Below are 16027 nucleotides of genomic sequence, written 5' to 3'. Positions count from 1 at the left end.
GAGCAACATGGGTTGTGTGGCTTACGAGGGAGGAAAGGGACCTGATCCTCTTTACAAGGCACAGGTGCTGCTGGAGTTTAAAAGGAAAGGCACATGGGAGGGGCGTTTGTCAGGAACAAACACTGAGTTTATCTGGTGTTTCTTTGAATCCTGACATCCTCCCGACTGGTTTGATTTATTGCCGTGCTACTTTACATGTGGAATTCCTTATTTTGCTCGCCCTGCCGGAATAATTACCTTGCCTTGCCTTTTGCCCTCCCCAGCCCCCAGGAGTACTCTGTAGACCTCCCAAACCCCCTGTGCAACCCATTTTTGTGAAAAACGAGCCCGTTTTCCCCAAAAATGGGATGCACAGAGGGTTTGGGAGGCCTGCAGAGTGCTCCTGGAGGCTGGGGAGGGCAAAAACAGGATGCGTGGAAGGCTCGGGAAGCCAAAAATGGTCCCTAAACCCTCAGCGTGTCCCATTTTTCACAAAAACGGGCTGCGCAGGACAGGTTTTCAAGAGGCCAAAAATGGCTGTATTCCGTGTATAGGATGCACCAAAATTTCCACCCTCTTTCAGGGAGGAAAAAAGTGCGTCTCATACTCCGAAAAGTACGGTAATAATTCACATTCTGTCTAATGAAGTCATAATGTATGAGATGTTTCTTGTTTCCCACATTTTCCCTCCCCCGGCAAATGCCCATGTAACAATCATTTTTAATTTTTGATCTACCTGCTCGGAATAAGCAGTTGATCTTCCCCTAACGGCAAAGCAATCTGGAATTTCTCTAGAAGCTTGAAGTATTGGCACTTGCAAATCTCAGGGAATTTACTGTTCTTTAGCAGGGATTTTTCCACATCCGAACGCTTTATGATTCCTTTGGGATATTTGGTAAAGCCATCCACCTTCACCGTCAAGATCTACGGAAGAGAAATCCGTCTCACAAACCTCGCGATGATTTGCTTAGTTTAAAAATCCTGTCACCCGCCAAGCTTTTCATTTTGTTTTCCAGTAAAAATCAGAAGAATATTCTTTATTGGCCAAGTGTGATTGGACACACAAGGAATTTGTCTCCGGTTAGTAAGCACCCAGTGTACATGCAATTAACAAAGTGATAAATCGTAAATCATAAAAGGGATAAATCATAAATTATAAAGTAGAATCATAACATCACATACAAAACTGTTACACACAAAGCGGTGTTATTCCTCTCCTATCGAGAACTTAAATGAAAAGCTACTGAGAAATTTCTCAAGCCTGTTTTAATAATTTTTCATTATTTTTAACACCTTTTTACAACATCCTTACCATTGTTTTCCCTGTTAACTATTTCGTATATAGACGACAGGCTAACAACTTGTAAACAGTTTCATAGTTGAGTATGTTTAAAATTCTTTTAGCCTGTTTTATAAAGGGTAGGAAATTAATGCTGTTGTATTATTAATCAACGTTCAACTAGGGAGGTTGTTATGTGTATATCAGGGGTAGTCAACCTTTTTACACCTACCGCCCACTTTTGTATCTCTGTTAGTAGTAAAATTTTCTAACCTCCTCAGGATACCGTCAGCCAAGCAATGTTGGCTGGCGGCCCCCAGGGGAAGGGCCTTCTCTGTGGGGGCTCCCACCCTCTGGAACGAACTTCCCCCAGGACTTCGTCAACTTCCTGACCTTCGGACCTTCCGCTGCGAGCTGAAGACATATTTATTTATTCGCGCAGGACTGGCATAGAATTTTTAGAAGTTTTTTATTATTCGGTTTTAAATTTTAAAGTGGGTTTTATTGTTCTAAATGCATTTTAATTTGGGGCCATATTTAATAAGTTTTTTAATTATTGATTTTATTCTGTATTTATTCATTGTGGTTTTATTTGGCTGTGAACCGCCCTGAGTCCTTCGGGAGAAGGGCAGTATAAAAATTTAATTAATAAATAAATAAAATAAATAAATAAATGCCCACCGGTTCCACAGTAATGCGCCGTGTATCGTCGTCTGTGCATGCCTCTCGCGCATCGTGGATTGTGTTGGGGGGGGGGCACCGGCTACCAGCTCTGCTTGTCTGTTACAGCTGGGTGGTATGGGTGGAGATGCGCGAGCTATTCTGGGACGAGGCTCTTTTGTTTGCGGTCACACTATAGCGCCATTTAGTTTCACTTAGGTAACTTGAACTATACTTATGCACGGGCAATAAAAATAGTATATTTTCAAAATTTTAAATTGTCACGGGGAATTTTATGAAAACCTAATGAAAATGGTTTTAAATAATGCTATGAAATTTTTTTAAAAAGTCAATTAAATTTAAAAAAAAGGAAAGTGCTTCAGTATCGGACAAAACCCCTACCGCCCACCATGAAAGCTGGAACACCCACTAGTGGGCGGTAGGGACCAGGTTGACTACCATTGGTGTATATCAACAGTGGGTTTCACATTATGTTACTACCAGTTCTGCCCGCACGCGCAAGCTCGCTTTGTGCATCTGTGCGGCCAGTTCGCGTGTCTGCCTGCCTTCCCCATGTGCGCCCGAACTTCCATGCATGCCCTTTGCTCGTGTACGGGCCTTCCGTGCATGCGCCCAGCCTCAAAAACGTGCCTAAATAGGATGGCATAGAGCTGGAGTGGATGGGCAGGCCCAGCCACGATTTCCGCTACCAGTTCGGGCGAACCGATCAAACCGGCTAAATACCATCTCTGGTGTATATGTATTGGTTTTTTTTCCCCCAATACCTTTTTTTTAATGTCTTTGTTGTATTTTTCTTTCTTTTTTTAATATAGTCCTCGATTTATAATCACAATTAGCCTAGAAAATTTCCATTGTTCAGTGAGACAGTTGTTAAGTGAGTTTGACCCCATTTTACGACCTTTCTACCTCCGTTGTTAAGTGAATCACTGCAGCTGACAAATCAGGAAACCCGGTTGTTAAGTGAACCTGGCTTCCCCATGGACTTTGCTTGTTACAAGGTCGCAAAAGGAGATCACGTGACCCCGGGACACGGCAACCGTCATAAATACAAATCGTAAGTGTGAAAACCGGGTCATAAGTCACTTTTTCAGTGCTGTTGTAACCTTGAACGGTCACTAAATGAACTGTTATAAGCCGAGGACGGCCTGTACTTTAAAATTCATTACCCTTTGTTCAGTGGAGGATCCCATCCTTCTCTCAGCCAAACCCACCTCACAGGATTGTTGGGAAAATGGAGGAGGAAGGAATAGAATAGAATAGAATAGAATAGACTAGAATAAGGGATGGAATGGAATAGAATAGAATAGAATAAGGGATGGAATGGAATGGAATGGAATGGAATGGAATAGAATAGAATAATAATAAAAAAAATGGGGCAATCTAGAAAACCTGGTTTGGTTAATAAAGCAAATTAGAAATCAGACCCAGGAGCATATAAAGGGATTGTATAATGTGTTGCTTGAAATAGATTCGGAAAAGGATTTGGTAAAGGACTGTATGATAAAATGGGCACAGAATATTCAGGAACCAATAATGTTGGAAACATGGGAGAAAATCTGGGTTAGAAATGTTAAGTTTACACAAGCACAGAATTTAAGGGAAAATTTTTATAAGATGTTTTATAGATGGCACTTAGATCCCAAAAAATTATCATGTATGTATCCTAATATCCAAGCGAAATGTTGGAGGTGTGATTGTGATGACGCTACATATTTTCATATTTGGTGGACTTGCAAGAAAATTAAGGCCTTTTGGATAAGAATTTGGTGGATTATTCAAAATGTACTGAAGAAGAAGATAAAGTTCCTGCCACAATTTTTCCTTTTGGGAATTATAACGGATTGTACAGGGATTGAGACTAAATTGATTCTGAATTTAATAACAGCAGCAAGACTGTTGTTTGGACAATACTGGAAGAAGAAGAGGTACCTACAATAGAAGAATGGATATTGAAAGTCATTAATTTGGCTGAGATGGCTAAAATCTCAGCTTTTGAAAGACAATACGCAGGAAAGATATTTAATTGAATGGAAAAATGGATTGATTATCTACAAAACAGATATCAGATTAAGAAATATCAGATTGCCTTTGAATAATTAGGAAGTATTATTTTATGTAATGGGAGGGGTTGGGAGATGAAAAGATTTGGATGAGGTTAATTGGATTAGAAGGAAAATTTTACTCTATGTTTGGTTTATGTATAACAATACCTTGTGATTGACCCGAAGCCAAGGAGGGGAAGGGGTTTTATGGGAGGAGGGGAAAAAGGAAATGTTTTGTTTCTTAAAACTTTTTCAATAATAAATAAAAAAAAAAATAGAAAACCTGGTTTGGAACCGCATTTCAGACTGACCTGGGCTATGATTTTGCACAGCCATTTGGGATCGACAAAATAGAAATTTCGGAGCTGAAGTGCTGGATCTTGAAAATGGAGCAGGACACCTAAATAATAATAATAAAAAAAGTCCGCTTAGTATATATCAGTGCGTAAGGAACATTTTAACAATAATATGGTTTACTGCAGGCAGTCCTCGACTTACGACCACGATTGAGCCCCAAAATTTCTGCTGCTAAGTGAGACGTTTGTTAAGCCCCATTTTTATGACCTTTCTTCCCTCAGTCGTTAAGTGAATCACTGCAGTCGTTAGCCACACTGTTTTAAGTGAATCTGGCTTCCTCATTGACGTTGCTCGTCAGAAGGTTGCAAAAAAGGGGATCACACGACCCCAGGTTACCGCAACCGTCGTGAAGATGAGTCAGTTTCCGAGATTCTGACCATGGGAGGACGCTGCAGCCATTGTTAAGTGTCATGTCACTTTTTTCAGTGCTGTTGTAACTCTGAATGGCCACTAAATGAACTGTTATAAGTCGAGGACTGCCTGTACTTTAAAATTCATTATCCTGTCAGTGGAGGATCCCGTCCTTTTCTCAGCCCAACCCACCTCACAGGATTGTTGGGAAAATGGGAGGAGGAAGGAATAGAATAGAATAGAATAGAATAGAATAGAATAGAATAGAATAGAATAGAATAGAATAGAATAGAATAGAATAGAATAGAATAGAATAGAATCTTGGGTTTTAATTTTTATATTTTTAATTAAGGCTTTTGAATAAGTTTTTTAATTGTTTTTAGAATTGTATTTATTGTATTTTTTGTTTTTTAAATGCCTGTAAACCGCCCTGAGTCCTTTGGGAGATAGGGCGGTATATAAATATAAACAATAAATAAATAAATAAATAAATAAATAAATAAATAAATCAGTTGGAAGGGACCTTGTAGGTCATCTAGCCCAACCCCCCCCTGGCCAAGCAGGAGACCCTACACCATGTTCTAACAGATGGCAGTCCAGTCTCTTCTTGAAAGCCTCCAGTGATGAAGCTCCCACAACTTCTGAAGGCAACTTCTGTTCCATGGGGTGATGGTTCTCACTGTCAGAAAATTTCTCCTTATTTCTAGGTTGAATCTCTCCTTGGTCAGTTTCCATCCATTATTCCTTGTCTGGCCTTTGGGTGCTTTGAAAAACAGCTGGACCCCCTCCTCTCTATGGCAGACCCTCAAATAGTGGAAGATTGCTATCCTGTCTCCCCTGGTCCTTCTTTCCACTAGACTAGCTATGCCCAGTTCCCGCAACCGTTCTTCATCTGTTTTAGCCTCCAGTGTCCTAATCATCTTTGTTGCTCTTCTCTTCACTTTTTCTAGAGCAGTGGTTCTCAACCTTTACAGTGCTGCGACCCCTTTAATACAATTCCCCACGATGTGGCGACCCCAACCGTAAATATATTTTCGTTTTGAATTTATCGCGCCTGAAGCCGTCTTGGCTAGCGATCTGAACTGCTTGCGATTGCCTTGAGGACGGAGGCATTAAAGCGGAGACTCCTCCCCTATTAAGTGTATCGCGCCTGAAGCCAGATTAGGCTAGCGATTGGGAGTGATTGCAGCTGGCTTGAGAGGAAGACATCAGAGCAAAGATTTATCTCTTTTTTAATTCATCGCGCCTGAAGCCGAATTCGGCTAGCGATTTGAAGAGTCTGCAGCTGGCTTGTGGAGTCAACCATTGGAGCGCTATTCTTCGACTCACAAGTATACTTCCCATATTTCCGATGGTCTTAGGCGACCCCTGGCAAATCGTCATTCGACCCCCAACGGGGTCCCGACCCACAGGTTGAAAATCGCTGTTCTAGAGTCTCCACATCTTTTTTACAGTGTGGTGACCAAAACTGGATGCAGACTACCTTGGGTTTGTTGGCCTCCTTGAGTAACTTATTAAGTAATCAAACCAGGTCAACAATCGAATAAAAGAAGCAAACGGCCTAATTTAGCATCACTTTTTTGTTCAATGAAAAAAGGAACGGCGGGCCCAGTGACTATCACAATCCAACGGCCATAGTTTTACCCGATTCGTTCAGAAAATGCACAGCATGGGAAAGCTCATTTTCATCCAACTGTAGCTGCTTTTCTTGCACCAATTCATAAAGCTGACTCTGGCCAATGACGGGGAATTCAGGCGGCAATGTTTTGCGTATTTCTAGAATGCTCTTCTCAAGTTCTAAGTAGCTGTCTGGAATTAACTGGCCAATCACGGGCTGGTCTCGGATCTGCAGAGGAAAAATAAATAAATAAAAATAAACGTTGCTCAACTATGTCGATGAATACCTTAGGGAAGCATTGCAATTTCCTGCAGTCAATAATTTCTCCTGAAATATGGATTGCAGTTTGGGCCAGTCTCAAACTTAGAATAACAGGGTTGGAAGGGATCCTAGAGGTCTTCTAGTCTGTTCTGACTTAGGCTTCCTTAGAAAGTATAAAGCACAATCTTAATTCCGGCAAAAACATCTTTTATTTGCAAGGCTGTGAATTATTGTCATTCACAGTCCGCAAGGCTTCACAAACAGTCTTTTAGGGGAATGTTTATAAACACCCACCTTATCTCCCTTGGAATGCTGCCAGAGAACTAATTGCCAAATGCAGGGCAAGGCCAAACTTGGCACAGAGTCAGACAGAACTTTCCCAAAGCTTGAATTGACCAGATGAACTAATTGCTTCCTGCAAAAGCTCATGTCCCGTTCACTCCTCTTTTATGTCTTATAGGAGTGGCCAATCATCTCCAAGCCTTACTCCCAAGTCGACCCTGTTTTCTTAATTGTTCTTGTCTTCTGGCAGCTCTGCGCATGTGCACACTGGGAACAGGCTCCTGCTGTTCTTCTGCCTCGTTGATGTCAGACTCCAGAGGCTCCGGAGACTCCAGAGGCAACACATAACTATCAGATGGCCTTGGCCCTCTCTCTGCCTCTGATGCAGAGCCCTCATCCAAATTTTCCCCAGCCCCCAGGACTGGCCCAAGTTCCTTCCCAACCTTCTCACTGTCCAACTCTGTTGTCAGCTCCGCTGGCCGCTGGTGGGCCACAACATAGTCCAATCCCCCTGCTCAAGCAGGAGACCCTGTACTAATCCAAAAAAATAGGCCATCTGCTGCCTCTGGAGTCTCCTCCCGATTGTTGGGGGCAATATGCTGACTCTGTAAACCGGCTGTAAGAGTACTGTGAAGGGGTATATAAGTCTAAAGTGCTATTGCTACTCCTTCCTTCCTTCCTTCCTTCCTTCTTCCTTCCTTCCTTCCCTCCCTCCCTCCCTCCCTCCCTTCATCTCTTATTCCCTTTCTCATTCTCCTTCCTGGTGGTGCAGTGGTTAGAATGCAGTATTGCAGCCTGACTCTGCCCCACAGCCAGGAGTTCAGTCCTGACTGATTGAAGGTTGACTCAGCCTTCCATCCTTCCAAGGTCAGTAAAATGAGGACCCCGACTGTTGGGGGCTGTAAAGTGGTCTAAGTGCTATTTATACTTGACTATTAAAGCGAAATGGCTTACTTTAAAATCCAGACATTCTTTGATGATGATTTGTCGAAGTTTAGCCATGGACTCGGACTCTTCCGTAGCATTCACAAAGTGATAGTCGTGGATTTTAGGAAATCCCTTCTGATTCATCAGCTCCTTGGTGATTTTACTGATACAAGCTCTACGCTGCTTCTCGGTAGCGATGTCTAAATGAGTCCCAATAAGAATCACAGGGGAGAACGGTGCGCGGGTCTAGAAAACAGAAGTTGCAAAGTTCTTGATTAAGGCTCTTCTCCAATAACTAGCCTTTTATGTGCAGTTGGCTTCATTCCACTCTATTGTCATCAATCCTAGCCGCCTTCCAACCAGTATCTCACCCAAGATTTGTCAAGCACTTTAGAATTCTCATTAACCACAAGGCCAGCTTTAAGCAACACGGGGAATACAATCTTAATTATTTAAACCAAGGGTGTCAAACAGAATAGAATAGAATAGAATAGAATAGAATAGAATAGAATAGAATAGAATAGAATAGAATAGAATAGAATAGAATAAGGGATGGAATGGAATGGAATAGAATAGAATAGAATAGAATAGAATAGAATAGAATAGAATAGAATAGAACAGAACAAAAATACGGAGTGGAATGGAATAGAATAGAATAGAATAGAATAGACTAGAATAAGGGATGGAATGGGATGGAATGGAATGGAATGGAATGGAATGGAATGGAATAGAATAGAATAGAATAGAATAGAATAGAATAGAATAGAATAGAATAGAACAGAACAAAAATACGGAGTGGAATGGAATGGAATGGAATGGAATGGAATGGAATAGAATAGAATAGAATAGAATAGAATAGAATAGAATAGAATAGAATTCTTTATTGGCCAAGTGTGATTGGATACACAAGGAATTTGTCTTTGGTGCATATAGAATAGAATAGAATGGAGCCCCCCAAGGTCAAATAGCTCCCAAGGTCAAACACAACCCTGATGCAGCCCTCAATGAAATCAGATTTGAAACCCCTGACTTAAACAAAAGTCTCAAATTCTTTGACCGTTAGTTGACTACCGGTAGCGGTAATAAACTTTTCCCTGCTTTGAACTTGATAAATGCTCCCGGTTATTTGCGCTTGGCAAATTTTCTATCCTATCAGTTGTTGTTGTTTTTTAAAAAAAGATCAGTAAGTAGGTTACCTTGATATTAAACAGCCATGGTTTCATGGCATCCACTTCTGATTTTCCTTTGCTCAGGTCATACACCGCGAGGTATACAGCTCGCTGAGTCATAAAGTGAGGGTGAGCGCTATAGAATTCTTCTTGACCTGCAGGAGAGCAAGTACAGCAATAATTGGCAGATGGCATGTATGCCCACATACGCTCTCCACGACCTCCAAGTCTCACCAAAGGGAGAAGAGAATTTAAACAGAATTTAAATCGTTTCATTTTGCTCACAAAACAAGAACAAAATGTTACAGATCGTGAAGGAACAGTTGGTTTTCCCATTTGCTCTCTCACACGCCCAACACAAACGATATATGAGGAACGTGGTTAAAACCACTGAAAGTTTCCTCAAATTTTAGACCAGTGGTAGTCAACCTGGTCCCTACTGCCCACTAGTGGGTGTTCCAGCTTGCATGGTGGGCTTTGTCCGATCCTTTTTTTTAATTTAACTGACTTTAAAAAAAAAATAATCATAGCATTATTTAAAAACATGTTCATTAGGTTTTCATAAAATTCCCCGTGACAATTTAAATTTCTGAAAATATACTATTTGTATCGCCCGCACATAAGTTTAGCTCATGTTACGTAAGTGAAACTAAATGGCGCTATAGTGCGACCGCAAACAAAAGAACCTTGTCCCAGAATAGCTCGCGCATCTCCCCCCACACCACCCAGCTGTAACAGACAAGCAGAGCTTGTAGCCACCCCCCCGCCAAACCCAATCCACGATGCGCCAGAGGCATGCGCAGATGACGATACACTTTATAAATCATCATTACCGTGGAACCGGTGGGCGGTTAGAAAATTTTACTACTAACAGAGATGCAAAAGTGGGCGGTAGGTATAAAAAGGTTGACTACCCCTGCTTTAGATGTTTAGAAAAACAAAACCGTGTTCCTATAGGGACAGGGGTGTCAAACTGGCAGCCCGCTGGGCCAGATGCGTCACGTGCAAGCCACGCCCACCCCAGCTCCACGAAGGGAGAAAACGTGGCAATACATCACGGGACGGCAAGTTTGACGCGAGTTTGACACCAGTGCTGTAGGAGAAGGACAAGCAGCGTCTGGGGGTGGAGTCAAGAGAGGACTCAGCCTGGAATCTTTGTGTCGTCACAAGCGGTCTAAATCCAACCTCTCCTGAATTCCACTGACTCTCAATTGGCACCAATTTAATGCCGACCGTCAGTTGACTAGATTCTCTGTTAGTTGACTAGATAAGCAATTTTAACTGCAGATTACTATGTGATTCTGATTCTTAGAGCCCAGGAGTTCCCCATTTTCTAATACCGTTGTATGCTACATTTAAAGACAGGCCTTCCCCTCTAGTAGTTCACACGCCATATTAATTTCTACAATTGCAAAGTACAAGTAGTTCTCAACTTACAACTGTAATCGAGCCTGGTCATTAAGCAGGCTGTCACGCGACCGACCCAATTTTGTGACTTTTTTTGCAGCGATCTTTAAGCCAATCACTATGGGTCATTGTGAACCCACAAGCCCATTGTCCACAAAGGGTGATTTTTGCCAGACACCAAAAGTAAACGCAATTTCCAGCAAAAAACCAAAAAAACCAAAAAAACCAAAACCCATCGTAAATCAAATTCAAATAACTTTATTGTGCTCATTAACCAGCAGATGAGCAAAAGAGAAGAAAATGGTTTTCAAACATCCCAGAATATTCAATAATAAATAAAGAGGAGTGATAAGTTAATAAAAAATACTTAAAGGCATCCTTATTAATTAAAACTAAGTAAAATATAGGATTACAGAGCCCCTGAAAAATCTGAGGAAGGTACAATATAGTAACTGACATAAAAAAAATGACCAGTGGATAATGCCTATTTCCTTTCTTCCTTCCTTCCTTCCTTCCTTCCTTCCTTCCTTCCTTCCTTCCTTCCTCTCTCCTTTCCTCCCTCCCTCCTTCCTTCCTTTCTTCCTTCCTCTTATACTCTTTCTCATTTTCCTTCCTGGTGGTGCAGTGCTATTGCACGCAAATTCTGCCCACAGTCTGGAGTTCGATCCTTACTAAAGTCGACTCAGCCTTCTGTCCTTCCGAGGTCAGCAAAATGAGGACCCGGATTGTTGGGGGCAACGTGCTGACTCTGTAAACTGCTCAAGAGAGAGAGAGAGAGGGTTGTGAAGTGCTATGAAGCGGTCTATAAGTCGAAGTGTGATTGCTTTTGCTATTCTCATAACCGTTTTTGCATTTGTTCCCCCCTCCCCCTTCCCCTCGCGGGCGCGAGAAAATACCTGCAAAGTCCCAGACATTTAAAACGGTATCTTTCTTGATTTTGCCTCGCCGGGGGATCTTCCAGTCGTTCACGTCAATTCCGATGGTCGGCTTCTGAAGTCCCAAATCCGGCCTCCTGCATTTCATTAGCTGCTGTAACAAGGTTGTCTTACCGCTGCTGGCGTTTCCAACAACCATGAGCTTCATTCTATGGTAGGGCACAGCTTTCTTTAAACGCTGTTGGAGGAACCTTGGCAAAAAGAGACGGAGAGGTTGGTTTTAATTACAGATTTTTTTTAAAAAAATAATATTTTTCTTTTCTAGGTAAAAATACTTCGGGAAGGAAACTATCGAAATAGACCTGTTCAACTGCCAAGACAATTGATAACTAGACGAAGGGGTGGGCTTCGAAATTTTTAGCAAGGGGGTCTCTACCTGGTTGCTGGGTGGGCTTGGCCATGGTCGGCATGGCCTAGTCGGCGTCCTGTACCAGCGTGGGCGTTTTTGCCCTCCCCGGGCTCCGGAGGTTTTCCTCAAGTCTCCGGGAAGGCAAAAACGGCCTCCCCAGGCTCTGGAGGCACTCCAGAGGCCCATTTCCGGCCATCCTGAACTTCCGGTAGGCCTTATTTTTGCCCTCCCCGAGCCTCCGTGCACGCCCTGCACTTACCTGCATTCAAAACGGGGCACATGCGGAGGGGCGGGGCAGGGGGGCAGGGCCAGCCTGGAGTGGGATTTGGGGGTTCTCCGAACTGCATAGAATCTTAGTTAGAGGTTCTCCCGAACCCCTGCAAACCCCCACTCCTGACTAGATGGAAAAAAGGGATAACTTATCAGCGAGTTGACAAGGAGAGAGGAAAAAAAAGGAAACGTATAATGAAAAAGTGGAGAAAGAACTATTTTAAGGCTCTAACATTTCCTGATTTACACTGTGAGGTGTAACCCTTACCTTTCTTCCAAGATGTGAACATTTATCAGAACATGTATTAGAATGGTTGCAGGAATTGAGTATGTCTAATTTAATGAACGGGGGTGGGGGGACGGACACGATAACAGTGTCCCAATATCTCAGGGGTTGCCACAAAAAAGAGGGGCTCCACTTATTCTCCAAAGCACCTGGAGGCCGGACAAGAAACAACAGATGGAAACTAATCCAGGAGAGAAGGAACCTAGAACTAAGGAAAAATTTCCTGATGGTGAGCACAATCGATCAGTGGGATGGCTTGCCTTCAGAAGTTGGGGGTGCTCCATTTATTTATTTATTTTATTTTATTAGATTTTTACACCGCCCTTCTCCCGAAGGACTCAGGGCAGTGTACAGCCAAAAATTAAAAAACCCACAATGTTCACATTTAAAACAGAAACTTAAAACCGAGCAAATTACAAATGGCTAAAATTTAAAAATTTAAAACCCTAAAATAATAACCCCAATTAAAATTTAATAAAACCTTTAAGCCAGTCCCGCTTGAATAAATAGGTGCGTTTTCAGCTCATGGCGAAAAGTCCGAAGATCAGGCACTTGATGTAAACCCGGGGGAAGCTCGTTCCAGAGTGCGGGAGCCCCCACAGAGAAGGACCTTCCCCTGGGGGCTGCCAGCCGACATTGTTTGGCGGACGGCACCCTGAGAAGGCCCTCTCTGTGTGAGCGTACGGGTCGGTGGGAGGCATGAGGTAACAGCAGGTGGTCCCGTAAGTACCCGGGCCCTAAGCCATGGAGCGTTTTAAAGATGGTAACCAGAATCTTAAAGCGCACCCGAAAGACCACAGGAAGCCAGTGCAGGCTGCGCAGGATCGGTGTTACATGGGAGCAACGAGTTGCTCCCACTATAACCCGTGCAGCTGCGTTCTGGACTAGCTGCAGCCTCCGGGTGCACTTCAAGGGCAGCCCCATGTAGAGAGCATTGCAATAATCCAAACGAGAAAACATCACTGGAGATTTTTAAGAAGCGATTGGACAGCCATTGGATTGGAATGGTATAGTACTGTGATGGCGAACCTATGGCACGCGTGCCACAGGTGACACATGTAGCCATATCAGCTCCGGTGCGCATGCGCACAGCGGCCAGCTGATTTTTGGGCCCTTTGGGCCCACCAGAAGTAGGGAAACAAGCTGTTTCCTGCCTCCGGAGGGCCGGGGGGGTGGGGTTGGGAAAGCCCGTTATTCTCTCTCACCTGGCTCCAGAGCCTTTCTATGAGTCTGGGGAGGGTGAAAACTGCCTTCCCCACCCCCTGCCAGGCCCTCTGGAGGCCTGAAGCGGCCCATTTCCCAACTTCCGGCTGGACGGGAAGTGACTTTTTTGCTGTCCCCAGCCTCCAGAGCCTCTCTAGGAGTCCCTGGAGGGTGGGGACAGCAAAAAACATCACTTCTTGTCCAACCGGAAGTTGGAAAAAAAGGCTGTTTTTGGCCGCCGGAGAGCCTCTGGGGGTGGGGAAGGCTGTTCGCCCTCCCCAGACTCATAGAGAGGCTCTGGAGCCAGGTGAGAGAGAAAAATGGGCCCACCGAGCTATCGCGTGCCAGGAGCAGGAGGGAGCATGCGCGGGGGTGGGGTGCATAGAATTATAGGTGTGGGCACACACACGTGTGCAACCCCCCCCCGCCCCCTCTCCTGGCACACAATGGCAAAAAGGTTAGCCATCACTAGTATAGGGCTTCCTGCTTGAGCAGGGGGCTGGACTAGAAGACCTCCAAGGTCCCTTCTAACTCTGTTGTTCTGTTATTAGCAGTGTTTTTCCAGTGAAAATAGCCGCCCAAAGCCATAGAAAGAATGGTCAAAACGAACTCACCGGATAATATCTCTTGCCTTCTCTCCCACATGTTTAAAATCTAAGTTAAGACGTAATCCTTCCAAAGGAAGATCCCATATATTCAACAATTTCCCCATTTCGTCTGGAAAACACCGGATCGCTGGATTGTAACTAACATCAAAAGATGTCAAGTTTTCCAGAAATCCAATGTCAGGAGGGATCTAGAGACAAAAGAAGAAGATTTATGTGTGTGTATTTATATGTTTTCTGAGGTTTTCGCAGGTGCGGGTGTTTGATGTAGGTCTTTGGTTATTTGGGTTTTCTCCCAAGGTTATTCGGGTTTTTCTTCTGGTCCCAAGGACCAGAAGCCAGACCGCAGCTGCAACATTAGCCATTTCAAACCCCTCCAATCCATATATGCAGCAGACTGACACCACTATGAAGATGTAGCACGACCACGAACACGAAGCCAAACAGCAGCAGTGCAGCTCACCAGCTCAAATCCCCCTGAAACTCAGACTAATCTGAGCACAACCAAGCCCCCACCCAAACAGGACACACCCCCAGCCAATCAGAGCACAAAAAAAACCCCATCCAATCAGAGCACAGCCAAGCTCCCACCCAATCAGTTCAAACCCCCACTGGCAGTTAAAAAGGAAGAAACAGCTGCAATCACACATTGCTCCCAGAAGCACGAAGCTGAAGCCTGAAGATGACGAATGAGACTTCGTCGAAACGTCGCCAAGACACTTCCAATTTTACGCGGGAGAAAACTCGAATAATCAAAGACCTACATATATATATACATACATACATACATACATACATACATACATACATACATATATATATTCAGAATAGATCTGCTAATCTATCAGTTATCAAAATCAGTTCAATGCCAAACTAATCTAATTTTTAATTAGACAATTAACTAGGTAGCTAGTTAATTCCAGGCCAATCATTGCTTCTTTTGAACAGCTTTCAGGTTAATATTACAGGTAGTCCTTGATTTACAAGCATTCATTTAGTGACCGAAGTTACAGCACCACTGAAAAAAACTGACTTTCTGACCGTTTTTCCACACTTACGTCCATTGCAAATCCCCACCCCTGGTCACATGCTCAGAATTCAGGCCCTTGGCAACTGACTCATATTTATGACGTCCCGGGGGTGTGTGTGTGTCACGTGATCCCCCTTTTGTGACCTTTTGACATGGAAAGTCAATGTGGAAGCCAGATTCACTTAACAACCGTGTGACTAACTTAACGGCCGCAGCGATTGACTTAACCGATTGTGGCAAGAAAGATCATCAGTTGGGGCAAAAACTCACCGTTCTGCTCAGCAATGCAAATTTTAAGCTCAGTTGAGGTCGTAAGTCAAGGACTGCCTGTAACTGACTCCCTATTGTCACATTCTCCAATCCAATATTGCTGTGGGTTTTTTTTTTAATTCTTAAGAAAGCAATTCTTGAGCATTCTAGAGCGGGGAGGCAAGGAATGTTCCAGATCTCATCCCCGAGGTAGATACACCTGGCGGGACCCAGAAGAAGGGCCTTCTCCGTGGTGTCTCCCTCTCTCTGGAACATCATTCCCTCAGAGATTAGAACGGCCAACATGCTAATTTTCTTCTGGAAGGCGCTGAAGACCTGGTTCTGCCAGCGGGCCTAGGGAACCCAGAGCGGGGTGGAGCCCATTAAATGGCTCGTGTGATCGGCTGTTGCTGGGGCAGGAGGCGGGGGGGGGTGATTTTATTACATTAATTGATTTGATTTTTTATTAGTTTTACTGTTTTTAAATGTGGTTTTTAGCCGCCTTGAGTTGCCATGGGCAAATAGGAGGCAATATAAATTGAATGAATGAATAAATAAATAAATACATTCATACATTCATACATACATACATAAATACATACCAGTGGTGGGTTTCAAAATTTTTTACTACCAGTTCTGTGGGCATGGCTCGATGGGCGTGGTGTGGCTTGGTGGGCGTGGTATGGCTTGGTGGGCGTGGCAGGGGAAGGATACTGTAAAATCCCCATTCTCACTCCACTCCAGGGG

The 16027-nt window shown here is 43.6% G+C and overlaps 1 protein-coding gene across 2 annotated transcripts in view; it reads right to left on the bottom strand.

Annotated features, from left to right (window-relative positions):
- LRRK2 (leucine rich repeat kinase 2) overlaps positions 1 to 16027 on the bottom strand; it is a 114305-nt gene that overhangs the window by 31402 nt on the left and 66876 nt on the right. For both annotated transcript variants that reach the window (XM_058189535.1, XM_058189534.1), the window contains exons 28-34: positions 14011 to 14192; positions 11250 to 11479; positions 8974 to 9101; positions 7805 to 8023; positions 6334 to 6535; positions 4293 to 4381; positions 716 to 903 (exon numbers count right to left, since the gene is read on the bottom strand). In XM_058189535.1, coding sequence (XP_058045518.1) covers positions 716 to 903; positions 4293 to 4381; positions 6334 to 6535; positions 7805 to 8023; positions 8974 to 9101; positions 11250 to 11479; positions 14011 to 14192 — 1238 coding nt within the window. The remainder of the gene's footprint in view (positions 1 to 715; positions 904 to 4292; positions 4382 to 6333; positions 6536 to 7804; positions 8024 to 8973; positions 9102 to 11249; positions 11480 to 14010; positions 14193 to 16027) is intronic.

The sequence above is a fragment of the Ahaetulla prasina genome, chromosome 7 (assembly GCF_028640845.1).
Source record: "Ahaetulla prasina isolate Xishuangbanna chromosome 7, ASM2864084v1, whole genome shotgun sequence".
Classification (NCBI taxonomy): domain Eukaryota; kingdom Metazoa; phylum Chordata; class Lepidosauria; order Squamata; family Colubridae; genus Ahaetulla; species Ahaetulla prasina.
This window is presented reverse-complemented; position numbering and strand designations above follow the sequence as displayed.